This window comes from Lynx canadensis, chromosome A3 (genome assembly GCF_007474595.2).
Source record: "Lynx canadensis isolate LIC74 chromosome A3, mLynCan4.pri.v2, whole genome shotgun sequence".
NCBI lineage: Eukaryota > Metazoa > Chordata > Mammalia > Carnivora > Felidae > Lynx > Lynx canadensis.
This window is the reverse complement of record NC_044305.1, coordinates 50,668,100-50,695,615: the sequence shown is the minus strand read 5'-3', so window position 1 is coordinate 50,695,615 and position 27,516 is coordinate 50,668,100. Positions and strand designations below refer to the sequence as shown.

Sequence of the window (27,516 nt, the reverse complement as noted above, 5' to 3'; positions counted from 1 at the left end):
GCCTTAGGATAAACTCCCAAGTTCTTAGCTTGGCCTGCAGAGCCATTCAGACTTAGCCCCAGATTGTCTTTCCAGCCTCCCCTGCTCAGTTACTGTCCACTCCCATGCTGGCTGCCCAGACCTGCAGCCTGTGCACCCCACACTGGCAAGCTCAGGCTCACCCCCCACCAAGACTGATACCTATGCCCGTCCTGTCTGCTTCCTGCTCACCCTCTTCCCCTCTCATCCTGCCCCCAACACAACACCCAGACACAGCCCTGGATGGGAAATTCCTGCTCACCCTTTGCAGCCATCTGAAACAGTCACTTCCCCTCCATAGCTTCCCGTGGCTCCAGGACACCTTCCCCCAATCATTTCCTCTGTGCCTGCAGGACTTTTGCATACATTTATCATGGAAGGTGTGGCCTTCATTTGTGTATATGGCTGCTCCCCTTAGCTTCAAGTCTTTTAGGGTGGGGACTGGTTGTCATTCACTTCTGTATCGTGGTACCTGGCCTGTAGCAGAGTTAATACCCATATGGTTTTTCCTTGGGTGGGCATAGGGCCTGTGCCAGCTGCACTGTATACTGAGCGGTCTTTCACACTTAATGTAATGCCAGAAATGCCATGTGCCCCCCTCCCCACCACTGCTACCAGCTCCCTGAAGGCTCACGATCCATGTCAGCTGCAGAGAGGTACAGCTGCAAGGTGACCAGCTGAGGGACTCCCAGGGGTACATGGTCGGCTGAGCCTCAGATGGCCTGCCCTGCTCACATTTGCACCCTTTATGAATTATTTCTCCCTGCCATTTGGAGAGGTCAGAGGGTCAGCTCAGTTCCTCGTGAATAATGAAGCAGCACTCATGTGTCTCCTTTCTGCTGGGAGAGGGAGGGTTATCAGAGGAGAGGACAGAAAGGAAGCTATTCAGGCCAACTCCAATTTTTAAAATCCAATTATTTGCTCATAGAGATCATTGGATCACATTAGGAGGTGATTAGTCACATTTTAGAACTATTCCCTCATAAACCAAACAGAAATCCAAGTAAGTGAGTAAAGGCACCACCAGACTGCCTGAGGGACCTCCAAGGCTCACATAGCTCTGGAGTGCCCCAGTATCAGCCAGTGTGAACCAGGTCATGCTACGGTAACAAGCAGCCCCAAACCCTCGGAGGCTTACTTCCCACCCACTCTGCATGTCTAGCTGACCCACGGTGCTCTCTTCTCTTCCCGGGACACCAGCAGACACCCACAGGCCAAAACTGGTAAATAAAGTTTTCTGTAGAACATGGCGCCCCCTGCTCATTCACACATCATCTGTAGCTGGTTTCAAGCCACACAGAGGAGCTGTGTTGCTGTAACAGAGATTATATGACTTTTTCTGGCCCAGTACAGAACACATTTGCTGACCTCTGGTCTAGAGTGTCTCATCACTGTGGCAGGGGAGGGAAATTCGCAGCGGCCCTGCTCTACTTGCAGAGGGTGGGGAGGCGGAGTCCAGTGGGTACCTGTGGGGAGGAGAGGTGAACAGCCCCATGACACCACTGCGCCCAGCAGTGTATCTGTTTGTGAGTGTTTAACTGCTTACCACAGGGGCTGGGAGGCTTGAAGAGGCAGAACTGGACAACGGGAGGAGCTGACACTTATAAAGCCCGCAGGCCACGTTTTGATGCTGGTGGTTGTTGGACTGTCCGTGTGGTGCACACTGGTTCTGTGGGATGGAGCACTCCACATTTGGGAAGGGCTCTCCAGTTCTGGGCTCTCTCTGTGAAGGGGCCAGCGTCACACTCAGGCTAACCCCATTGAGCCAAGAATAGATTCCTTCATCAGACCCCATGTGTGGTGTCAGAGCCGGATGGCTTACAAATCAACTTCCCATAAGCAAACAGAAACCCTTGAGATTAGGAAAATGCCCTTCGAAATCAATGGAAGGGGATGTATTTGACATTCAGGGAAAACATCAAAAGGGAACACCCCTCGAGTGTCTTCCTGCATCTGAGAAGTAATTAGGAGAACTCCACTTGGAAGCTTCCAGGGCATCTTTAAGATCTGCCCCCCCCCCCCCCCCGCCACCACCTGCCATCAGAGGGGCACGCACCAGGGGCTCTCCGCAAAGCTGCTCTTACAGGCTGGATCTTATCTCTACCACGGGACACAGCTCTGACGGGGAAGAAGCTCAGGGGGCAGCACTGATGGAAGTGATGGTGGCTCTGTGCTAATGGCCTTGCAGCCCCCAGGCTCTGTCACTCACCTGCAGGGCAGAGCGCTTATGCTTATTGTTAGCATTTTCAGAAAGTTACAGATTTAACTCCATGCTTTTAGAAGGAGCCAAGAAAAAAAACAGTACCAAGTGAACATGGGATGAAATAAAAAATCCCATCCTGAGGACCTTGTGCAAGGAGTGCTTTCTTTTGCAAATCTGGGAATTGCTGTGTGTCCCTGACTTACCAGCTGTGCCTTCAAGGTAGGGACAGAGAACTGTGGCCTGGCTGTTTTCATCAGCTTCCAGGCTCTTCATCTGTGGTATCAAGTGCCAACCATGTTTCTTTTGCTGCTATGACAAGACAGAAGCTTCCATATCCACAGTTTCTTTCTGTGCCTCAGACCATCTGCTGGTGGATGAGGGAGGGACACATCAGGGAAGGTCCCTGGTGTCACCTTGGCACCTGGTAAGCACCCAGGGGCTCTGGGTGGGCATGTGCTGGCCCAGAAATGCAGGTGAGCTACTGGTTCCCTCCATCCAGCCTCTCAAGTTTGGTGAGCTTTTGTTAAAGCAGCAGCCTGTGGGGGCACCTGGGTGGCTCATTTGGTTGAGTGACCACCTCTTGATTTTGGCTGAGGTCACGATCTCAGCCAGGGCTGTGGGATGGAGCCCTGTGTTGGGCTCTACACTGAGAAGGTAGCCTGCTTAAGATTCTCTCTCTCTCTCTCTCTCTCTCTTAAAAATAAGCAAACAAGAGCAACAAAAACAGCAGCCTGTGGCAGATATAAAAAGGGTTTCCTCATAGACCCCAGCCTCTAGGACCCACACAGCCATCAGGAGACAAGAACATAGATCCATGCCATGGAAGGTAGAAAGTAGGAAGCTCCATAGATGAGCACAAAGGAAGGGCCATGGCAGATCAGAAGAAGAAGGGTGGCTTTGCTTCTGGAAGGAAACGAGGAAAGGAGGCAAGAATGGGCACCAAGGATCACTGAGGTTGGCATCCTCCTGGGTCTTCCACTTTCCATCAAGGCTCAGGCACAAAGGTACATTGTTTCTTGGTAGGAGGGCCATGAAGAGGTTCAGAACTTTGCCACCTGCCCCTGATCTCCTAGCTACCTACTCCCTGCCCTAGCCAGCCACAGCCACTTGCCAGAGCATACCCTGCTGCCCTTTCCCTGCCCCCACTCCCCAGGCATCATCTGGATGCAGTGAGGAGTGGGAAACTCTTGCAGCCTTCCCTGATCAGCCCTCCCGCTTGTCCCTTAAGCTTGTACAACTGGGCCAGGAGAGCCACCAGCTCTCAAAATGTTACCACAGCCTGTGAGATTCGCTAAGACAGGTCTGTTTGCCCCTTTTGCATCCTTAGTGCCTGGTGTGGAGCCTCTGTGAAGGGGGCTTTCAGAAGCATGGGTGGATGGACAGACACACGGAATTAGAGTTGAGGAGAAGAGTGTCTCAAAGCTTGTCCCTCTTGCAGCTTCTCACTATATTGGAGGCACCTTCTGTTTGAAGGCAGAACAGATAGGTTGTTGGGATATGACTAATATACGTTTTGTGCAAAGCCGGATGAAGATGCCTTGGGTCTTACAGGCTCACACAAAGAAGTGGGGGGCGGGGTGGTCCACAGGAGCTCCTGGCACCTTCCTGCAGTTGAGACCATCAAGCAAGCTGATTTTTATCTCCTAACCTAGAGCCACTTTGCGGATACTGTTCTCCAATATCCTACCCCTCTTTTTTGGCCATTCTGGTTAAGAATGTTCTGGGGATGCCTTGTTAAGAGGTTTTGGCACAGCTGTGGCTTTTTGATCCAGTAAGATGAGAGCAGATGCTGGAAGTTCATCCTTTCACTATAGACACCTACAGCAGAGGTTGGCAAACTCTTTTCAGTAAAGGGCTAGATAGATAATAAATATTTTAGACTTTGTGGGCAATGTGATCTCTGTCACAGCTCCTCACTTAGGCCCTTGTGGGTGAAAGCAGCAAATGGGTGGTGTGGTTGGATGCCATTAACACTTTATTTACAAAATAAGGGGATAGCCAGATTTGAGCGGCAGGTGAGTCTGTCAACCCCTGAGAAGACCATGGAGACTAAGTGAGGGGCCTGTTCATGAAGACCTGGAGTCAGTAGCTCAGATGCTAGGGTCAGATGCTGGTGAGCAAATCCAAGTTCCTGCAGGGAGGAGAATGGGTAGGGGGCAGTATTCAAGTTGAATGGAGGCCTCCTTGAGGACTCCATTCTGGGCAGTCAGCCAGCTTTCCTGAGTGCCGACAAGAGAGCAGTGAAGGTTATGTGGGCACAAAGCATGGCCCGTTCTCTCTCCTGGGACAGACCATCTTGTTCAAGCTTCTTGGCCCTTGACCTCGAGCTATCAGCACGAGCACATCCAGCCCAGGCCCCTGCCCTTCCCAGCCCTGCTGGGCCCCCCAGCCCAAATCCCCTGGGCCAGGGTGTGGGGAGGCATCCCTGGACCCTCTGGCCCTGCAAGCTGTTTATGGTTCTTTTTTGAGGCAAGCAGAAGAATCAGGCCAAAATGTTTCATTCTAAAGTTTTCTTTAGAAAGCACGTTCCTAAGAGTATGATTTACACTCTGTGTTACAGAGTGGTAGTGTGTGATGAATAAAACATGCTCATTTCACTGCTCCTTGGGGTGATGACAGTGTTTTCTGGACTCATATTAAAAATTAAAACAAGGAGATGTTTTTCTCAGGGTATTAGTCTGTGCCAGTGTATCCAGGAAAGCGCCTTGGAGCCCCCATACAGCCTGCCAACCACAGACCCCCTTTTTCCCTCTTACTAATCCCAGCAGGAAAATAAAATGGCCTGTTTTCCAGTACCACTCAGGGGCCCCATTAAAATGCACCTCTGGGCCTCTGGTGTCTGGTAACAACCTGACAATTTGGAATCAGGGGTCCATGGCCTCCACACTGCAGCCAGAAACTGACGCTGGGCTTCCCACCAGCAGAGGCCAAAATACTATGAAGAGATATACAGGCCACCACAAGAAGTGATAGCCCACTCCAGGGGTGTATGAACCACTCACCCATGCTGTCTTGGTGGCTCTGTCTTTTATAGGTGGGAAAAGGAGGCCTGGAAGATCAAAGGCAGTTTGCCTTGATCGCAGGATTACATAGCCTGCCTGTGCTGCAGCCTCCTGACCCATGCATGTCCTTGGAGGGCAGTGGGTATGAGTGGCACCAGGGAGCAGCATTACTAGGCTCCTTGGCATGCTATACCCCTGTTTGCTAATACTGTGGTCAGTTTTATTTGATGGGGGCATCACCTCTGACCTCTGACCCAGCCAGCTGACCCCACATATACTTGCCTCCTGTTAAAAGCTTGTGGACTGTATTTTTGAACATTAGGTCCAAAGGGATTTCTGGAGTCATACATTCTGTAGGGTCAGTGGCTCCAAGGATCCTCTTGTTGGCTGGCTCCCCCAGATCGATGTGTGCTCACCTGCCTGGGATGAACCCCAGCTTTTGTCTGATATAGAGTCATCCAAAAAGAGTATGATATGAACGTGCTTTATCAGAGTCAAAGACCTTCTTTGTGACAGACCAGTGGTGCAGCTCCATGGTACACAGGGCTAGGCTGGGCTATGAAGTCAGGGCAGAGATGTCCACCTGCTGACCTCGGAGACAGGGAGAATATCTGTTTGAGGGCCTCATTCCCAATTATTTTTATCTGAAAGTGGCTGTCGCTGCTTCTCCTTCCTTATTTTTATCCCTGCCTGATTTCTCTCACTTCTGCCAAGACTTCACTAATCCCTTAAGGCCCAGAATCATTTAAAATTAAGCCATGAAAAATCAAAGCAGTTATCAGCAACATGGCTCTCGGCAGGAGGAAACAGGCCCCAGTCCTAAGGCCCAGAAAGCCCCATCCAGAATGGTCAGAGCTAGAGGGCAAGGGGCACAAGACACCCTAGTGTTGCGTTAGATCTACCTCAAACTAAACTCTGCTTGTTCCGTGTGTTCTGGGAGTGATGCAGTAAGGGTGTAGCAGTGCCTTCATCAGCACGGTGCCTCCCAGGCCTTGGCAGGATGCTAATGATACGGAACCTGGTGGGATGCATTGTACTCATGAATTTTTAATCAAAATCACTTAAAGGAGAGCCCCTTTCATGCTGTGATACCTGCCCAGGGGTTAGCAGCTCCCTGGCTATCCCTCAGGGCTCCTCAAGAGGCACCACGATGTCATCGGTTATGCTCTCCTCAGCTGGGCATGTGGTCCTCAGTTGTGCACAGCTGGGCTGTTAATGGGGTCACCCTGTCCACCTGCTGCCACCAGCAACATTTCTCATCACCTCCTACTGATAGTAACAAAAACAAAGGCCTGATTCAGAGCAGGATGGGTGAATACCCCGTCTTCATCAGAAAGTCACACTTTTCGGTTTTTAGGTTCCTGAGGGTAGATCCCTGCCTGGTGTAGCCACTACTCAGCAGATGTCCCGAAAGGCCTTTTGCCTTGGGCCCTGCGCTGCACTGCATAGAGGAGCAAGATGGGAACACACTCTGCAGAGCATCAGTGTTGGCTATTCTCCATCTTGACCTTTGGGAAAAAACACTTTCACAAGGGTTACCTCTCTCTACACCTCCATTCCAGCTCCACGTAATGGTTTGCTGTGCAATCCCATGTATTTTCTTTGTAGCATCAGACATACCAAGTTTCACCTGGAGGCCAGGTTTCCAGCAAAGCTGTCAGAAGGCCTTTCCCCTCCAGCTTTATTTAGGTGCAGTCCTGCATCTCAGGTAGCTTCACATGCCTGGGCAGCCCCATAGTCTCCCTGGGCCTCTTGACACTCTGCCATATGAAGTGTCCTGTGTGTGGTCCAGAGGAGCTGGCAGATGCCAGCAAAGATGGGGTCTGGAGTCCCAAGGCCACAAGCTCCGGCCCAGCCCACAGTCCCAGCCAGCCTTTCCCACTGCCCAGCAGGTGGAAGTCAATCTTCTCCATCTCTCCTGGCCACAGACATTATTGCCTTCTGCTGGATTTTGGCTTGAGTGCCTTAAGGACACTGGGCAGTAGAGACCCCAGGCAGGTTGCTTTACAGGCACAGCAAGACTCAGAGCTGTCCCCACTTTGGGTCAGCAGTGCTTTGCATGTGAGGGGCTGGTTTAGACTGGTTTAGCTGTTTCAGGAGAGTTTATTTGGACAGGAGGCATGTTGATGAAAGCAGGGTCATGGGTTTGGGCTCTAAGTCAGTTACTTGTGTCCTTGTGGCTCCTGCTGCCCAGCAGATGCCCTCTGCCTACGTGCTGCTGCCAATAGTCACCTGGTGGGCAATTTGAAGGGTCACCCTGCGGATCTGAAGGCTCCTGGCATCGCTACAAAGATGGCATGTGTGGAATCCAGGAAAGCATGGAATCACCATCAACCAGAGTGTGACTTAAGCCAGCCCTGTTATTCTTTTTATATGTATCAGAAAATGTATCAGAAAATCATGGCCACTTATTGATATTAAAATGAAAAACTTGAACTTACAGATTTTAAAAAAATTACCCCAAATTCCAAATACCCTAATTACCAGTATTATCATTTGATACATAAATTTCCAGACCTTTTTTCAAGGAAATACATGCATCTTGTTTTTAATGTTTATTTATTTCAGGGCACCTGGGTGGCTCAGTCGGTTAAGCAACCAACTTCAACTCAGGTCATGATCAGGTTTGTGGGTTCGAGCTCTGCGTCGGACTCTGTGCTTACAGCTCAGAGCCTGGAGCCTGCTTCAGATTCTGTGTTTCTCTCTCTCTCTCTGCCCCTACCCCACTTGCTCTCTGTATCTCTCTGTCTGAAAAATAATAAACATTAAAAAAATTAATCTTTATTTTGAGACAGAGAGATAGAGCACAGCAAGCAGAGGATGGTGAGAGAGAGAGAGAGAGAGAGAGAGAGAGAGAGAGAGAGAGAATCCCAAGCAGGCTCCATGCTGTCAGCATAGACCCCATTGTCAGGCTCAGATCATAAACCGCAATATCATAATCTGAGCTGAAACCAAGAGTCAACGCTTAACCAATTGAACCACCCAGGTGCCCCAATACATGCATCTTTTGATGGACCCTACACATCCTCCCATCATATGGCTCTGTGGGGCCCATGCCATCATCTGCCACCAAAGCCTCTACGGGGGGACATTTGATCTGCTTCATAGTTCAGGTTTTACATATTATAAAAAACATGGCTGTGAGATCCTTGTCTGTGCCTTCATTCTGCCTCGTTCAGATGTTTTTGTATTCATTACCAACAGGAAACTGCTGGGTCACCAGGCTTCCTCCCTCACCCCCCCCCCACCTCCCTCTGCAGAACTGAGCTTTGTCCATAAGCCCAAATTAGGACGGGGGGCTGTGTAGGAAGTGCTCTGGCCCACAAGCTCCTTATCCCATCCAGTTGCTTTCCCCAGTTTGTAAGCGGGCAGCCCCACTCAGGACATCCACACTGCACGGCCATGTCACAAGGGCCACAGCCAAGCAGGATTTGCTTTATGACACAACAGGATAGCAGGGAGTGATCAAGGGTCAACCTGCTTGGGCCTAGGGCAGAGGGCTGCAGGGAATATGAATCCTGCACACACCCATATCATTTGTGTGTGTCCTGGGAAGTGGGGGCAGGGAGCATGAACCACCTGGGTCACCCAGCAGCACCAGCCACCAGCCCTATAAACACAATGTGCATGCCTACATCCCCATGTTGAAGGGATCCTCCTGCCCTTCAACTGACTTGGCTTTTCAGCAGCATTCTGCATGGCTGAGACATTGTGGTCCCCTGTAAAGTGCAGGTCTGCTCTCACCACCCTCCTCCCATCACCTTCCAGGGCATCTCTGCCCTCAAGGCAAAGACCAGAATTCACATAGTGGCCCAGGGGGCCATGAATGGCCTGGCTCTACAGCATTTGGGTGCTTCCCCCTTGTCACCCCAGCCTTTCCTTTCTGTCCAGTGTTTCAAGCATGCCAAGCTTGCTTGTCTCAGCCTTTGCTGGGCAGGCCTCTGTGCTCCTTCCTCACCTGCCCAACCCTCACCACCTCACCGAACAGGCCTGCCTACTGCTTATAAAGCCCTCTCTGGCCCCCAGGTGACATCCCTGCAGTATGTTGCTGCATTTTCTGGGACCCCCACATCTATCGTGACATGTGCAATGCTTATCCCCCACAGTGAACCCCACACTGGGGTCAGAGGGCATGTTTGTGCCCTGAGCCAGTCCTGACAAGTTGGGTGATCAGCAGAGGTCAGTGAGCACCTAGAACATGACCCACCCGGGCAAAACAACTCTACAACTTGACTGCCTGTCACACACTGCCCTGCCTGCATGAGGGGCAAGGGGGGCATTCCGCATTGACTCACCAGTTGTGACCTTGCTCAGTTGATGAGCTGCCCGCTGGACATGTATACCAACATCTGCCAACTACCTCCGATGTGGTGCCACTCCTGCCCCACACCTGCTACAGTGAGTGAGTAAAGGGCCCTAACCTTTCTCCAATGACCATACAAGGAGAGCTGTGTGTCCTCCAAACTCTGGGGGTGCCTGGAGCCGGGTGGCCACACCCATGGAGGGCACTCTCTGGCTCCTGCCTGAAGCTCTGTGGAGGACGGTCTGGCCAGCTGCAGTGAACTCCACTGACAACTATCCCAAAGGGAAACAATCCTGAGCCTTGATGGTCTCTGTCTCCCTTCCAAGGGAGGGCAGGTGTGATGAGCAGGCAGAAGTCTCCCTCTGTTCAGCCTGGCTCCCATACATCACTCTGGAAATGCCGGTCTATGGGTCAGCCACAGGGACACAATCTGTGGAGGGGCTGTCTTTGAAAATCCAAGTTCCATCTTGCAGGAATAGGAAGTCCTTTGAGACCTGGAGTTACCTGGGAGACACAAGGGAAGGTGTGCTCCTGCCTACATGTTTTCATTCTGCCAGGCACCCCGTTGTCCAAACAAGAAGTAGCCTTTCTGCCTTGTTAGAGGTTGCAGATGTGATGTGGTCTCTGGCACCTTTCCTGGTCCCTGCTAGAGGAGGGAAGCTGACTGCCTAGAGGGGTAGCGACAGGTCGCCGGGAGCACACAGAGCTGAGCAAGGTCAGAACTGGTCAGGGGGTTGAGGAGAAATGCTCCCCTCACCCCTCCATGCAAGCATGCAAGGGGCGTGGTGGTCACTTGACTGGTAGGGTTGTTCTGCCTTCCTGGAATGTGTTCCAGGTGCATCTCTCATTCCATTTTTGTAATTTCCGCTTCTAGTGACCTTCACCCATCCGAGGACCACACGTGGTGACATGTCCATCATTGCCAGCCAGAGCTGTGGGCAGCCCCCCTGTGTCCTGCTTCCCCCCCTGCCTCTGCCAAGGCACTAGCAGCTCCTGAGGGTTCTTCTCAAGCCTGCCTGGCTCCCTGTTCATCTGCATCCAGTTTCCTCTAGGATCCCTGTCCTGTCCCTTGGTGGGAAGCCTAGAGGGGACCCTCAAGGAAGGGAGGAGAGCCCTGGCTCTCTTGACTTTGAGGGGCATAGATGCCACCCTCATCCAGATACCCCTAGGCATCCCCATCTGTGTCAGTTTCCTGGGACTGCTGTAACTGTACCACAAAGTGGTACATGTGGCTCAAAGCAACATGAAATTATTCTCTGTCAGTTCTGAGGTCAGAAGGTCAAAATTAAGGTGTTGCAAGGATTGGTTGCTTCTGGAGACTGAAGGAGAATCTCTCCCAGCTTCTGGCAGCTGCCTGGATTCCTTACATCACTCTGCTAATCAGCTTCTGTCTTCACATGGCCTTGCTTCCCCTCTGGGTGTCTCTCTTCTCCTCTTCTGTCTCTTATAAGGACACTCGTCACTGGAATTAGGGCCCACTGTAATGAAAGGTCATTTCATCTCAGGACCCCTACCTTATACTATATTTGCAAAGACCTTTATTCCAAACAAGGTCACCTTCACAGATATCAGGGGCTATGGCTTGGGCATTTCTTTTGGGGGTACGTTGTTTAACTCCCTGTGGCATCTGATACCTCTGACCAGGAAGAAGCATGCTTCCCTGGGGAGGGCTGGGGCAGGAGGGGCAAGGTGAGTGATGAGGGGCTTGGGACAGTATTGCCCCTATGGCTAGGTCTGTAGGATTCTCTGTGCAGAAATCACCTCAGCAAGATCATTTTGTGGCCCGGATCCCTCTTTTGGCCCTTAACTCCTTCCCTCAGTGGGTTTAACATGCACCACAGGCTAAACAGGAAGCATCTCAAAGTGGACCACCCCTCCAGCCATATCCCCACATAATAAACCCTTGGAGCCTTGAGGTCCTGGAGTCTGATGTGGGAGATGCTTGTTCTCCTGATGCCTGTCCCCTGTCACTGCCAAAGGATCAGTTTTCCTTAGGGGTTAATCTTCTCCTGGGAAAGCAGCTTTTAAATAAGCTCATGCTTTGTCACATGAAACATTTTGTCTGGGTTTTCTTGGACAAACACAAGAACAAGTAATTCAAGTTCTAAGAATAAAAACAGGCCTCCCTCCACTGCCTTCTTCCATGTTAAACACAGTGCGATGCTGCCCAACCCAGATGCAGGCTGGAAGAGTGACTTTCCAAGCCGCTCCCGGAAGGCACTTGGAAGCTGCTTCTGGAAGAGTGTCAGTGGCTGCTAAGCTCCCTTCAATGAGCTGAAAAAAAAGTTATTGACAAACAACCCAGGCAAGTGGAACCTGAGAATTTTAGAGGCTGGAGGGTCAGGCCAGTGAGGGGAGAACAGGTGACTCTGGACTCCAGCCTGATCATGCTTTTCTCTTTCTTGAGGCAGGAGCCTCCTGTCAACTCACTCCTGTCTCTTGTGTGTTTCCAGGACTCCTCCTCCTCGGCCGGACCCGCCCCAGCGGCTGAACAGCAAGGCACAGCTCCCAAAGTCCAGCTGCCCCTCAACGTGTGAGCTGCCATTTATGTTTTTGGGGTCCTGTGCCTTCAGCACCTCCCTCCCACCTCTGCTAGCATATAAACATGTGGTTTCCATAGGTTTTCTAAATTGTTACCAGCCAATCAGTCTAGTTATGTGCATCAGTAACACTGCTGATAAGAGAGTATGGAAAACAAAGTCTAGCTGGTTCTTTCATGTCAGTGTCTCCAGGACATTTATAAGCAGGGTGATATTCAAAATATTTGATGGCACAGGCCAATCAGGAAAGGACCAGCCATAGCACGGAGAAGACCCTGGAGGCCCATGAGAAGGTGTGTATTGGGTGGGGGGGGGGGAGGGCTCTGGAGGGTGGAGGGGGCCAGAGCTGCGGGTGGTCTTGTGAGCATGGGGAAGTAGCTAGTCACCACGTGTTCAGAAGTAACTCAATATTTGAACAGCCACAACTGCCCTACAGTTATGGTAGCTTATATCATAACAGCTGCATATCATCCCCAAATATAACCAGATGAATCATTGCCAGGAAGCAAGATGCTTATCTTGTTTAGAAGATTTGCTCTTGTTAAATTACAGCTCTTAAGAGATACGTGCAGTTTAAAAAATTCCCCATTTAAATAGTTCTGAAAAATTAGACTGCCTTCTACTCTTTTATTTGGCAATGAGCTCAGTTACTCGAATGAATCTTTTGAGGTGGAGAATATGAATTTGGCAAACAATATGGTGAAATGGAACGTTCCACAGATCCAACGAAGGTCAAAGGGACACTTAGAACCTACATTATTGCAGAACAAAAGGTATTCCAAGCCAAAAAAAAGCCTTTTGAAAAAAGCAAGTTGCTGAGCTCCAAAAGGTCTCCTAAAGGTGTAAATATACTGGAACATGTTCAGCTACCTGTTTACACCCAATCAAAATGTTTGTCTTTACTTGGTGGCAGATTGGAAATCCTTGAACATCTCCCTTTATCTGCCCACTGCTCTGATTGCATCATTACCACAACCAACTAAACAAAAGGACATTAAGATGTACCTAGTGTCCTGAGGGGAATGTAGATTAATGAGCTACGTTTAGGTGTCTTTGGCCGAAATTCAAGTTTTCACCAGCACTAGACAGAAGACATGCTCTTCTTCTGACCTGCTGTCCTAGATAAGCTCCAGTGGCTTCCACTCAAACCTGGGAGCAAAGAAGCATATAGGACAGGATGGGTAGTGATAGCCTTGCTTTTTCTGAAGAACTAGATGCAGGGCCCTGTCCCTGAGGAAGTTGACTGGTATCCACAGGAGACTCTTATTCCCTAATGTGGTTGCCTAAATGAGAGGCAGGACACAGTGAGCTCTTCAAGAACAAGCCCCAGGTGTCCCCCCAGATGAATGCCTGGCACACAGGCTCCCTATAATTTTGGATGTGTTCTGATGACCAAAACCTTCCTCATCATGGGTACAGAGTGCTTCTGGTATTGGCCTAAAGCCCTCAGCTCTTACACATCAGATCAGCCACCAAGAAAGCTGCTCTGTCTTTGAGACCCAAAAGGTTATTAATACCGTCCAAGAATATTACTCCCCAAGAGTTGTGAATACAGACTGGAGGTTTCAACCATGCACAGATCTTCCATATTGTGGAGGGCTTTTTAATGTGGTGCAGAGCATGGAGTGACCTCCCTCTCCTTCCATCCCTACTCTGCCCTGAGACATGAATAGGCCCTCTGTCTATCTGCCTTACCCCAGAGCATGGCAGTGGGTTCTGAGAGCCTCACTCAGGGTCCTGAGTGCAGCTTGCCATCTGGGAATGAAACTTCCACAGACAGATGGGTGCAGTTCATCCCTGGGAGAAAACCAAGAGCCTCTTGAAGTGTGTGACAATCTGCATGCCACCTGTGAGGTCTGGGAGTCTTGTTGTGGGGGCCAGAGAAAGACCAAGGGGTGGAGCAGAGGGACTGGGGGTTGCCTGCAGACTGGACAAAAGAAACCCAAAGGGACAACAGGCAGCAGGAGGCACCTTGTACCTGGTGGTGTGAGGTGGGGGGGGGGGGTCAAAGCTGTCCCCACCAGATCCGTTTGTGGTGGATGCAATCTCATAGGCATAATTCTCCTTGTGACCCACCTATTTGTCCTGAGTGTCGAGAAGTCGCTGAGCCTACCTTCTAATGACTACACAGCCACCATGTTCCGTAATGTTGGTAAAGGAACTGGTGACCAGACCAGGCCCCACCACAAATCTGTAACACAGAGGGTGGTTCTGGGCTTTAATCTGTGATGGGCTTGATTAGTGTGAATTTAATACACCAGGATCTGGTAACCTAAGTCCCTGCTGAAGTGGGGGCAAAGGCCTGGAAGGGGTGAACCCACCAACCAGCCTTCTGTGGCAGTGCTCAGTCTTTCAGACAGTGATTCCAGATAGTCACAGCACCTGCCCTCAGGGTATGGATAAGGTGCCCCTGCCTGCAGCCCTGCCTGAGGGTGAGCAGCACTATCGAATGGTGAGCAACGTATGTGGGAAAAGCACAAGAACCATCTTGAGAGAATTCTCTAGAGCAGAGTAGAAGGCTTGGCGGGCAGAGTTGGAGATTTGCAAAGGTGCCGGCAGGGCCACCTGGAGTGGACAGAAAGACCTGCCCCTATGAGCTGGCCTTAAGCCCAGGGGGATGTAGGGTCCCCAAGCAGCAGCGGCCTTGTCTGGATTGGATTTCCTGGAAGCAGACTCTGAGGCTAAGGCCCATTGATGGCTGCTCTCAGGAGCCATGCCTGTGAGGAAGCGGGGGCTGAGCTGTGCTGGAAGGGAAGCCTGGTGATCCTCAGGGCAACTCTAGAGCCTGAATAGACCTTAGTTTTCCCAAGATGAAGTGAGCCCATGTGGGCTTCTGGTGACCCCTGGGAGAGACACAGTCTCTAGTGCAGCTGCACATGGCTGGGAAATTCCCACTGAGGACCATTATGGTGAGCCATCAGCAGCCTGGCCCACTCTGGGAGATGGTGCCATAGCCCTTGAGTGTAGACCTTGACTGGACATCACCAGACACAGTACATAGGTGGGTCTTTAACTTCAGAATGTAGCAGAAGTAGCTGGAGGGCTTGTTGAAACAGATTGCTGGGTCTTACCCTAGTAGCTCTGGAGTGAGGCCCCAGAATGTACCTCTCTAACAAGTCCCTAGGTGATGCTTTTGCTGCTGGTCCAGGACTTCCTTTTGTGGGTTACTGCACAAATGCCTCTGCAGACCAGTTTTCTGTGAGCTTAGTGTGGGAAGGATGCCAGCTCCCACGCGGGACTGGCAGCCAAGCCACTCCCAGCTCCTTCCTTCTGGGCTGCAGCCGATACCTCATCCAATGGAGTGCCAGCTGCCTGCGGTTCCTGGGAAATCAGGACCACTGGAAGGCCTGGGTGAGGGGCTGGCCACTTCATGGCCTCATGACAGTTCCCCAAATGCTCCCCATTCTCTCCCTCTGAACATCTGCACCCAGGGAGTCAGCCCTGTCCACAGCCCTGCATCAGCTCACCCCTCCCCAGCTCAGCTGCCACCTCCTTCAGGAAGACTTACTTGGCTTTCTGAGGCCGGATAGTGCCACTCCCAGACCCCGTAACATCCTGTGCAGACCCTGACATGCACCTGTGTTGTCTCCCCCTTCCCCAGAGTGGGTGCTCCTGGGGAAGACTTCTCTACCACCTGGCTGCACCTGGCTATCATTCAGTAGACATCCATTGAATGGAACCATCAATGTGTGGGCACATGTCAGCTAGTGTGAGACTGGTATCCAGGAGAACAGGAGCAAACACTTCAACAGGAATAATTGAAAAGAATCTTTTACTTATTCTAGAAGAAACATGAGCAAACCATCATATAGAGGAGAAAGGGTGTGAAATTAATGAAGGCACTAAAATACTTCAGTTCACTCCTTGCTTAGAGCTGAAGAGAACTGTGTAGATAATTAACTCAAGTGAACATCTTGCTGTAGAAATGAGCAAGTAATATGGGTGAGTGATTGGTGTCCTCGGAAATATCCCATAGGCTGCTTGTAAAACCATGATGCCAGGCAGAGTGGCCACAGCAGTCAGCCGCTTCTGTGTGTACACCATCCATGCAAGGGCACCGGGGGGGGGGGGGGCATGGGGCCTGACCCTCTATCCCAGACTCACACTTGCAGGACTGCTTCAGGCTGGTGGAGGGGGCACCTTACAGCTTGAAAGCCCCATATAGTCTACAAGACAGTGGGGAAGAAAAAACCAAATTTCCTACTATTGCCTTATTTTTAGTACCAGCTTTAAAAAATATTTTTTAATGTTTTATTCATTTTTGAGAGAGAGAGACAGGTGGGAGGGGGAGAGAGAGAGAGAAACACAGAATCTGAAGCAGGCTCCAGGCTCTGAGGTGTCAGCACAGAACCCAACACGGGGCTCGAACCCACAGACTGTGAGATCATGACCTGAGCCAAAGTTGGCCACTTAACCAACTGAGCCACCCAGGCACCCCCTTTTTTAAAAAAATTTTAATGCTAGTACCAGCTTTTGTATGTGAATCCACAGAGGTGAAATTGGGGCCGCAAGCAGCAGCCCCTGTCTGATCTATATGTGTTTTTGAGATGACCGAGCCACCTGTGGAAGCTTGTTTTGAGCTGAAGAGGCCTTTTTGAAGGAATAAGGAGTGAGAATGGGGCCCTGGGAACCATGAGGAAGAGGACCATGCAGGTGCTGCCTATTTCATGCCAGGCATGCAAGGCCCCGGCAGGCTCCATGAGTACCAGCCTGCAGCTCTGAGCACAGAAGGTGCCGTCCAGCTTGCTCAGAGACTGTCAGCAATGCAATTCTGGCTGAGTGCAGCAGAGGGGACATGGGTGGAGAGGGAGTGACAAGGTAGCACTGCTGTGGCTGTCTGGTGCATAAAGCAGGGACCAGGAGGCCTGCAGGCATCAGGCTGACAGTGGGCTGGGCGATCCTCTGTTCAAGTGTGATCCATCCATGCTTTTTCTTGGGTCATTCCTAATGAAAGCAGATGCTGAATGACATATTCCCCCACCCCAGGCCAGCGCCCCTCCCCAGCACGAGCCACATGCCAGATCTGCAGACACACGTGCAGAAAAATGACCCACAGAGCCATCTGCTTCTGGTTTTCTCTCTGAGGCACCCAAAGGAAATATAAGTGGGAGGGGCAGAGATTTTTCAAGGTGAAGTCAGATTTATTTGCATTCCAGTTCCCCCAGCAACGCACACCTAGAGGCCAGACTTGAAGTATTGAGACCAGAGGAGATATTACTCAACAACACAAATTTGAAGTAAAGATGAGGAGAGCAAATGCATCAGTGCCCTGGTGCAAACCAGTGCAGCACCTCCTGATGCAGGGGACCACATGGGCTCCCTGACCCCGGAACTCAGCCTCACCTTCAGGCCGACCTCAGCAGGACCTGCCAGCCTCCTCCACAGCCTCTCATAGTGCCTTGCCCTGTCCCTGTGGCCACAGAGCCCCATCTGCTTCTAACTTGTTGCTGAAACACAGATTCTCAACCTTTCTGACCCTTAGTTTCCTCAACTGTGAAATAAGGGGTAATCCCAGCCTCAGAGTTCATGTGGGGCTTAGGCAAGGCCCTGGGAGAGGTTGGCACCTGAAAGATGCCAGTTCTCTGTGCTTCTGCCCTGTCCTTCCTTAGCCAGTGGCCCACATGCCTGTGGTGGGGGTGGAGCTCTGCACCACTGTTCTTAGGCACAGATATGAGCTACTTAGAAATAAGATACCATTAGAGTTTGTGAGGGACAATTTAGAGTTTAGAGCTGTGTTTTGAAGGGGAGGGTGTGTCATTCCCTTGGGGGTGATGGTATCCCTGGAAATGACATCCTTTGTACTGCCCATTGTTAGCATCCAAGGGGTGTCTGTGTCACTGAGCATTTATTGAGTAGAATACATGAAACCATGAAAGGAATATTGACTTCCCACTGTTAAGAATCCAGACCTGCCCTGTGAAGGGGCATGATGTGGCATAAAATCCAAGTCTGTCTATGTTTGCAAACTAACTGCAGTGACACTGTTTCTCAGTGTGTCCTGTGCCAGAGGACGTGATTCCAGCAGTGGGGAAGGCACTGGTGTCCCCGCTCGGTGGACCAGCAGTGTTTAGCCATGTTCACCTCTAGGTTGCTCATTTTCCTGCTTTTATTATTTCACCGGACCCATGTCTGTGTTTCTCTAAAATAAAAATGGAATTTTGAAAGAAGACTTTTCTGACTTAAAAGTCTTAATCAGGATAGCTTGAAGCTCATAATCTAAAATTTTTCATCATTTTTCTTTTTTTTTTTTTTTCATTTCAACTCCCCTTTTGTGCTAAGAAGTGAATGCAAAGTCTTTGTTCCACTAAATGGCATGGGGATCCTCAAATGTTGAGGGAAGGATAATCGGCTCCTTCCCTAAAGACAATTAAATTTCATTATTTGAGGTCCAGTCCCCCAAGATCACAAACATCACTACCAGGCAGTTCATATGGTTCATGGAGTGTTTGTCACACTTGGTAACATTGCTTTCTTTTTTAAATCGGGTGTGTATCCAACTCCTGCTGTGGAGGTTGGGTGATAATGGACATCACTCACTGAGCCAGGTGTGGGCAAGTGCAGGTCCTGGTCCTTGGGCTGCTGTGCCAACATGAACCTTACACACTCGCCTGGGGTCTATCCTCTCTCTGGCAGGGCCAGCTCACAATTGGGCAGGTGTCCCCTGCCCCCCCCCTCCATAGCTTCAAACTCCACTGAGCAGATGGACAGTGCAGGTGGCACATGGAAGTCATCCTGGACCCAGGGGCTTCAAAGATAGATTAAAGAGCAAAGAGAAAGTCCCCCCACCCTGTCAAAGCTACCTTTGTCTAGGCTGCCCACAGTGCCCTGTTTAGATGGCTCCTTCACCCCCCAAGGGCTGGACTAGCTGGTTTGGAAACTCTGTTAATAGAAGTTTTTTGACTCCAGTTTCTACTTCCCTCTTTGACTCACCTCTCACCCCTTCACATGCCTTGTGCCTCAGTTGTTTCCCTCCCTCCCCCGGCTCACTGCCTTCTCTGCTTGCTTCTTTCTATCCAGGTTCTTCCAGGGCAGCTCAGCTCTCTCCTGGTTGGACTCAGCTCTCTCTGCCATCTTGCCCTGTTGTACACCCTCTCCTCACTGTTTAGATACCCACAGCCTGCAGCCCTGTCTTTTCTGCCCTTTCTTGCCTCTCCATGGTGCCCATCCCCTCCTGGCACAGTCCTCCCAACTCCATACTGAATGGACTTCCTGAATGAGGAAAACTGGTACCTGTTTGTTCTGTGCTTGTTTTTGTGTTCAAGGTCAGCCGGCAGACTTTGGGGCCATATGAGACAGTTTCAGTACATGCCCACACACATGCAGATACACACATGGACACACACACACTTTCCTTCAGCAGTCTTCATCAGAGTCTCAAAACCAGAGCCCCTATTTTATTGTTCTTTTAACAAGTATTATTTGGAGTATACTATGTACCAGACGCATTCTGGTCCTCGGCACACAGCGTGAAAAAAACATACAAAAATCTCTATCCTTGTGGAGCATATAGTATAGTAGGGAGTGGAGGACAGCAGGGTGAGAGATGAGAGCCCCAGATAGAGGGGAAAGTCAGTGCAAATTTAGAATATTTGGGGGACACCTTGGTGTAGAGCTTCCCTGATCCAAGGTTTTCTGGGAACCCCAGCTAGAGATGCATACATGTAGTCTCCTTCCTCTGGGCTGAACTGGGCTCCCTCTGCACTGGTAGGAGGTAGATGTGCCACAGGGTAGCAGATGGCTGCCTCTTGCCAGGATCCCAGCTGAGGACAGGATGATCTGCCACTTCCTCTCATAGGAAGATTTAACTGCTCAGGATTCTTCCCCACAGGTGGGGAGATAAGAGTGGAAGAGCAAGGCATTTAAACTCTCCAACATGGTGCCCTCCTTGAGGAGCTCAGCCAACCTTGAACCTGTGTGTGTGAAAGCGGCCTTTGGAAAAGGGATCTTCCATCAGGCAGTGTCCAAGTGGGCAGAAAACCATGGAGCCCCACCCCAAGACACTAGGTGATGGCCCACTGGCCCAGTCCTCGGACAGCCAGTGGGCCACGGTGAGGAGGAGGTTGTGCCCAAGACACACAGGACTTGGTCTCCTCCTGGGCCTGAAGGTTGAGGAGGCAGCTGGTAGGGCACAGGCCAGTGGTGGGCCTCATGTGGTGGCGTCACTACTTTGTATGGGCCTCCAGGCTCTGCACAGGCCCCAGGAGTGGGTGCAATAGATGTGGGTGCCCCACCCTGTTGGCCAAGCTGAGATGTGAGCCCAGTGCCTGTCATGAAGGGAACAAAGGCAGCATGCAGTTTCTCCCTCCTTGACCAGCGTGATTGTTTGCTGAGGTCCATATTGTATACACACACATCCCAAGGAGACAGCACCCCCAGCTTGGCACTGTGCTCCTGGCCACTGTGTATTCACTGGCCACAGAATCAAAAAGACTGTTCTCACATCATGAAGAGATGGAAGGAAGCAAACAAACAGGATTTATGCTTCAGTTACCTTTGCTTGGGAGCAGGCCCAAAAAGGTGTGCATCGCTGTCATTGTTTCCAAGCCTCCCACGGCCCCAGCCTGCACTTCCCCTTTCCCCTTGTTTTCAGCCTGCCCTTGCCCAAGCCCAAGCTGCAACTCCCCACGTGAGGCTGCCCCTCACGTGGTTAAAGAGGCTGCCCCCAAGTGGTTAAAGAGCATGCAGGCTTCCCTGGCGCAAATGCAGTTGTCATGTGACTTTCCTGTTTGTGGTCATTCCTCTGTCACCATCAAAGAGCTCCTGTGAGTCATCAGATGTGAAAACAGACAGATGATATCCTGGGTTCTCTTTGTCACCCAGGCATTGCGCTGAAAACCTGAATCTTTTCGCCCATGATAGGCAAGAGTGTCCCCTCTGGTGATGGCTTCCTTTATCCTCTCTGAAACCCAGAGTCCTTGCTAGTTGCCAATGTTTATCTTTTCAAACAGAGAGAAATAAAGATGTAAGCCATCCTTTTATCCCTAAGGGAAGGGGGGAGGGTGCCAACCTGTAAAGAAAGAAAATAAACAGAAGGCAAGGCTTCCATTGACTGAAACAGAGGCACTTGTAGTGTTTAGGGTCAGGGATTAGAAAGGGGTGGCAGGTTTTATGTTGTTTTATCTTATTTTCCCTTACTTTATGTTAGGGCCAAGACATCTTTACAGGTTCTCATTCTGTTCTAGCATGTTCCTCACTGGCCCTCTGAGACTCAGGTCCTCCTTTCTTCTTGCTTGAACCCTAGTGAGTCATGTCTCAATTCTGTATTCACATACTGAGAAGGCCCTTCCCAGGGTCAGAAGAGTGTTCTGGGGGTCTATGACCCTCCTCAGATCCCCAGAGACCTGTGAATGTCCTCCAGCCCCTAGAGCCTACAGTCCTGGGAAGGGTCAACATACCCACCCAGCCATCCATCCTGGTAGGAGATCCAAGAGATGACATTTCTTTAAAAATCATCTTTTGTTTCTCATTGAGCTGAAGCCTCATCAGCCTTCCTCTTGCCTCTTGTGAACAACATAGTTGCCTGATATGGTTCTCTCTATCAATTTAAAACCAACTTACCCAAACGCCCACAGTAGCAAAGCATTTTACAAGTATCCAGTCCTTGCAAGTGCCCTGTGGGGTTGTATATTGAGGTTGTCAAATACCTAGTGATATGGGTCACTAGGATCATAGGCTGTTACGGGCACAACTTCTAAACCCTAGGCCAGGATTTACACCACTGAGTTTGTTCTTCATTTGTATTCAGATAGACTTAAAAGAAAAGTAGAATTTAAATAATTAGCCATGGCACAAATATTACAAGGAAGAATGCAACCAATAATTCCCTAACTAGACTTCTTTTTATCTAAAAGGACCTTTGAGGTATCTTCCAGCTCAGACTGATTGAATGGACCAGGCAGGTTAAGCCAGGACCCAGTTAGATGAAATGAGGGAACCCAACCCAAGACTTAACTGCTTCATTCTTAGTTTTCTCTTGCTCAGAACATTAGGCTTTAGAAATAGTATGCAGAATAGAAGAAAAAATTGGGGCCCAAAGACCTGTGGTCTTGTTCTGGCATATCCTCTGGCATATCCCTCAGCCTTGGATGAGTCATGGAGGCTCACTGAGCTGTAAGACTGGAAGGTGGTATCACATACCTGCCTGCCCAGGTCAGCCACTGCAGGGCTGTGGGGTGACCTGGGTTTTAGGCACAAGAGGCAAAGTCTGTCTCCTTCCTGCATGTACCTCTCAGGACCTGGTTCTCTAGGTGTGCAATAGCAGTGCTGAGTACACCGCCTTCCCTGCACCATGGTTTATCACAAAGAGTAGGTTGGGCACGGTGTGCACAAGCCCCCACAGGCATCAGCTAGTCCTTTTTTAGTTTGGGTTCATCCAAAGATGAGCCCACATGTGACCCAGGTGATACAAGATGGCCTATAACCACCCCTCCCAGCCATCATTTATCCTTGGCCCTACTCTTCTGCCCATAGGTACTTGGCGCTCTATGCTTACAAGCCCCAGAAGAACGACGAGCTGGAGCTGCGAAAGGGCGAGATGTACCGCGTCCTAGAGAAGTGTCAGGACGGCTGGTTCAAGGGGACATCCCTGAGGACTGGACTGTCTGGGGTGTTCCCAGGAAACTACGTGACGCCCGTCTCCAGGTGAGGCAGGTGTCGCTGCCTGGGAGAGGGGGAAACACACTACCCACATTCCCCTGCAGCTGGTTACTGCCTGAAAATCATGCTGTGGTCTGGGCAAGCCAAAAACACAGTCCAGAAGTCAGCAAGGGTGCCCCTGCCCACAAGGTTTTGCCCCGTGAGCTCAGAACTCCCCTTGAGCAAGTGTTCTACATGGCCAGCTTTTCACCTTACGAATTAGGTTTTGCTTGTCATTCCTTCAGCAGGCACTGGCTGTGAGGGGAGAAGATGTCAGCAGAATGAGCTGGACTCAGGGCAGCAGCACAAAGTGAAATTGGAAGGTCCCCAGGAGAGTGAAATCTTGTGTGTGTGTGCACACATGTACCTGTGCCTGTGAATACAGTGTCTGTACAACTGGTGTGGGTGTGTGTGTGTGTGGGTGTGTGTGTGTGTGTCACACACATAAACCTGGTATACATAAAACTCACACACCTATGTATATACACAAGGGAAAAACATATTCTCAAAAGCTAACAGTTGTTATTGAGTGATGGTATTAAGAGTAATTCAAACTTTTCTTCTTGTGCTTTCCTGTCATTTACAGATTTCCTGTTATATCATTTTTATAAAACAGATAATGAAATTAAAAATTTTGCTCAAGAGGTTACCTGGAGTTGTCTGAGATTTTTCCATTAAGATAAGGGGTCCACTGTTGATTTCATTTGTCAATCTCAGTTGTGGAAACCGTTCCTGGGCACAGCCCTAGATTCCTTCTCTCTCAGGGAAAAGACTGCCATTAAAATAATCAAATAATGCCTAGACCTGGCACTGATCACTAGACTGATTCATACTTTCCAGGGCACCCAGAGGAGCAGTGCTGGCCATGACATAGGCTTGCTTGTCACATCATCTGATGGCCCTTCTTGGAAAGACCCATAATTTGTGAGCCCACTTTATTCAATTTTTACAGTTTTTTCCCTAGGGTAAAAGTGAGTTCAACAGGTAGCTGATGTGAATTTTAAAAAAAAATTCATGGCTTTGACTGGCTCACTGATGGAGTTCCTTGCTAGAGGCTGATTTCATGGCAGCTATAGGGGCTAAGAAAGAAAGGTGCTGTCGGTCCCTGGACAGCTGAGTCCTTTTCCAGGAGGCCTTTATTCTCACGGAAGCCCTGACTTAGTGGTGGCTCAGCCCATCCCTGACCGAAGTCATGGCCCAGTGGTACTGAGCCTCAAGGAGTGAAGCACCCCCACCTGGTGACGGGCCTGGCAGTGCCTGTTCTGACCCTCACGAATGAGACTCTGAGAGGACATAAGGGGAGTTTACCCAGATCTTAAACAAATGGAAGACATTTGATCCCTGAAACTGAACCCAGAGCAGCTTCCGAGTGCCCAGATTCTGCCATATCTTTCACACTCACTGCCAGTGCGTGAGTTTGGTGCAAGTACTCAGAGGTCAAAGGGCTAAAGCCCATTTTCAGAGTGGCTGTGTTTCTCTTGTATTTCTTAAACACTGGAAACTCATTTCATCTGGAAACTGAGGTGAAAGGGCATCTATTTCTGGTATGAAACTGCAAGTTCCCTGACATCTCTCAGAAGGATGTGGTTTGTCTGTGCTCTTTCCCAGAAGCCAGCAGAAACAAGAAAGTGGCCATGTCCAGAGGGAGATGGGTCCTTGCCATCCCACCACATGCCAGATGTGTCCAAGCCTTGGCTGTGGCCAGCTCAGTCACTCTTTCTGGATGTATTTGGGGACAGACACAGCTGTTTACTAAAATGAATCAAGGCAGTAGTTCTGGTACAAAATATTTGAGTGATTGGGATCATCACTGGTTCTTAGGGTTCTTTTGCTGTTTCTTAACTATTTATATTGAAAGTGAACCCCCATGAAGGTTTTACAAAGGGTCCCCCACTGCCAAGTTTGAGCTCTGGGCATCGCTTAGGGGATTATCTCAGCATTGTTTTAGTGTTTGTGCCCTGGGCTATGTGGCTTCACCTCTCACAGCCAGGAGGTATGAGTGGGCCTTTATTGATGGCCTATATTGTGTGGTTTCATCTGTGACTTCACCTGACTGGATTCTGCTTTATTTCCTCAGGGCTCCGGTAGGAGGGGCTGGGACACCCCGGAATAATGTTGTTGGAGGGTCTCCACTGGCCAAAGGGATGGCCACAACCATCCACCCAGGTGGTGGAAGCCTGAGCAGCCCAGCCACTGCCACGAGGCCGGCCCTTCCCCTCACCACACCCCAGGCCCAGCACCAGGCGGCCGCCCCCCCAGTGGGCAGTTGTCTGCGGCACACAGCCCAGCCGGCCACCAGCCAAGCCCGGGGCACCGTCCCCACAGGTACGTGCCAGGCTCCTGAGACCTCACTCTGCGGGAAAATTTGACAAGTGGTTCTTGTAAGAAACATTATGACCTAGGTTTCAAGCAGTCCAACATGGGACAAGTCGTATTTGCTTATCATAATCCTAAGCTTCTGCTAATCTTTAGGAAATGTAGTATTGACTTATATTACCCTGTCCTGGCAAAAAAAAAAATGGGTTAGAGAGTTCACAAATATTTATACATTTCATTGTAGCAAGAGGAGTGCATGAACTAATAAGATGACCCCTGGCACCTTTGGACGGCCCCTATGAAGTGGCTGGGCCAGCTGCACGGGCCTTCCACGTGCCGGACACCTGATCGGGGGCTTTCCAGCTAGGCAGCTTCTTACCATGCAGAGCCAGAGTGCCCTTTTTCTGAAATACTTTGAAGCTAGAAGCAGTGATGGTCACTGACCCTTCACCTTCATGCCAACTTTATCAATAGCCAGGCTGACATCATTTAAGGAAAATCTTAGTATGGTGTGAGATGAAGAAAAAGTTATGAGGTGGATCTTATAGGCAGAAAGAAGGTAAACACTCTTGCTTGGAAGCTTAGCACTGAGCCATTAGGAACTGGGAGCCCACCCCAGTCACCTTCCCTTCACTGTGCAGTGAAGGAACCCAGGATGAGAGAGTGTAACTCTGACTTTTCATTTAAATGACACAGAATTCCTGCTCCACCCCAGCCTTACTCTCTCAGAAACCATCTATCTTCCTCTCAAAGTAAGGCTTAAAGGACGAAATATGTAAATTCTTTGGAGCAATAAAATACATGATTTTTTAGAATCTAGCCAGCCAGGAGATGGCCCATTAAAAGTGCTCTAGGAGGCATCTTCTCAAGTGGTAAAGTGGGGATAATACTTAGCACAGCAGGGGCCATATTTTCTTCCGAGTCATGGCTAATGGAACAAGAGGGTGGGAAGGCTAATGGAACAAGAGGGTGGCTGTCCACCCACCAACCTGCTTACTCTTTGGGGAAGTTGGCCTGCACATTCCCGTACTGGTGCCAGTCCGGGCTTGTGTGTGGCAGCAAGAGCTATCAAGACCATGCTACAATCCTAGAATGAGATATGCACTACTGAGTGTTTTAGAGGACAGTCTGATTCGTTCAGCATGCCCACTGACAGAACAGGACACTGTCCCTGCTCTCAGCTCTCATGGACCATCAGGGAATAGTGGTACTAGGAAGGATTTGGGTGCTGATGGAGGGTTCAGCATGCACACTTGGTGATGACAAGGTGGGAGACTGGGAAAAGATCCTCAGAGGAGGCAGCAAAGTAACACTTGGGTAGGGAAACAAAGAAGGGTGCCATTTGAAGCAGGAAGAAAGGAATAGTCAAGTGAACAGAAGTGACAGAGAGCACATCTTGTGCAACCAGCTGCAAGCAGTTCAGTGAAGACAGAGTAATCACATGTCTGATTGAAGGCTTGAGATTGAGATCTGTGTTTGAATGCTGGGCTGCCATTATGATTGCTTGCCTCAGTTTCTTCCTCTGTAAAATGGCACCTACCTCCAGGGACAATGAGGATTGTCTAGCATGGCATATCTAGTGTGTATTCAGTACCTGTAGCTACTTTTATTCTTCTGTTAGAGAATAAGAATATTAATAGAGTATTCAATGTATGAGGGTCCAAAAAATAAATATAAATTATTACCAAATATAAAAAAAAAAAAAAAAAAATTATTACCAAATATAAATTATTACCAAATCCAGGGGATTGAATTTTCTCATGAAGGCAGTGGGGACCCCCCAAGAGCTTTTACATGAGAGGGATGGAACTTGACCAAATATTACCAGGCATGGTAGGGAGGAAGAGCTGGTGTGGGGCAGCCTGAGGCTGGGAGCCACTAGAAAGGTGTTGCTGTCCTCAGGTGAGAGGTCACAAGGAGATGCAGAATTGAGGCAAATGACAAGACATTTAGGAGTCAGTATGGTTATGACTTGGAAATGGGCTGATGCTCAGGCAGAAGAAGGAACCAAGTCCAGCTACCAAGTTTCTGGACTAGTGACTGGGAGAATGACGATGGCATGCCCTGGTCTAGAAGAAACCAGAAGGGACTGGTTTATGGTGGAAGACAATGACATGTAGTTTTGCAAAGTGCAGTGGATGCTGGCACACTGTGACCCACAGGCTGATTTGGATCAGCATCATTACATGGGGCTTTTATCTCATGTATGAATCCCACCTCACCATGGTAGAAGGCTGGCCCTGCCAGTCCAGCTCACCTTGTAGATAAGGGGCAGACATATGACCTAAATGCTGGGGTAGTCATGCTTGCATGTGACTTACATTCAGAAGCCACAAACATGAGGGGCTGTGTGGATCCTTTTTAAGAGAGAAGATAGTGGTGAAAACATCCAGCTTTTCAGGGGCAGGAGGGTGGACATCTGGTGTCTAGTGCCCTGTCATCAGTGGGTGCTGAGTAGACTTCTAGTGTCCAGTGCCAGTCATCGGTGGGTGCAGGGTA

At 49.9% G+C, this 27,516-nt stretch overlaps 1 protein-coding gene across 1 annotated transcript in view; it reads left to right on the top strand.

Annotated features, from left to right (window-relative positions):
• The window catches only part of SH3RF3 (SH3 domain containing ring finger 3), a 311,825-nt gene that overhangs the window by 271,627 nt on the left and 12,682 nt on the right, over positions 1-27,516 (top strand). The window contains exons 6-8 of the mRNA XM_032592612.1: positions 11,980-12,059; positions 22,537-22,707; positions 24,779-25,026. Of these exons, the coding sequence (XP_032448503.1) occupies positions 11,980-12,059; positions 22,537-22,707; positions 24,779-25,026 (499 nt within the window). The remainder of the gene's footprint in view (positions 1-11,979; positions 12,060-22,536; positions 22,708-24,778; positions 25,027-27,516) is intronic.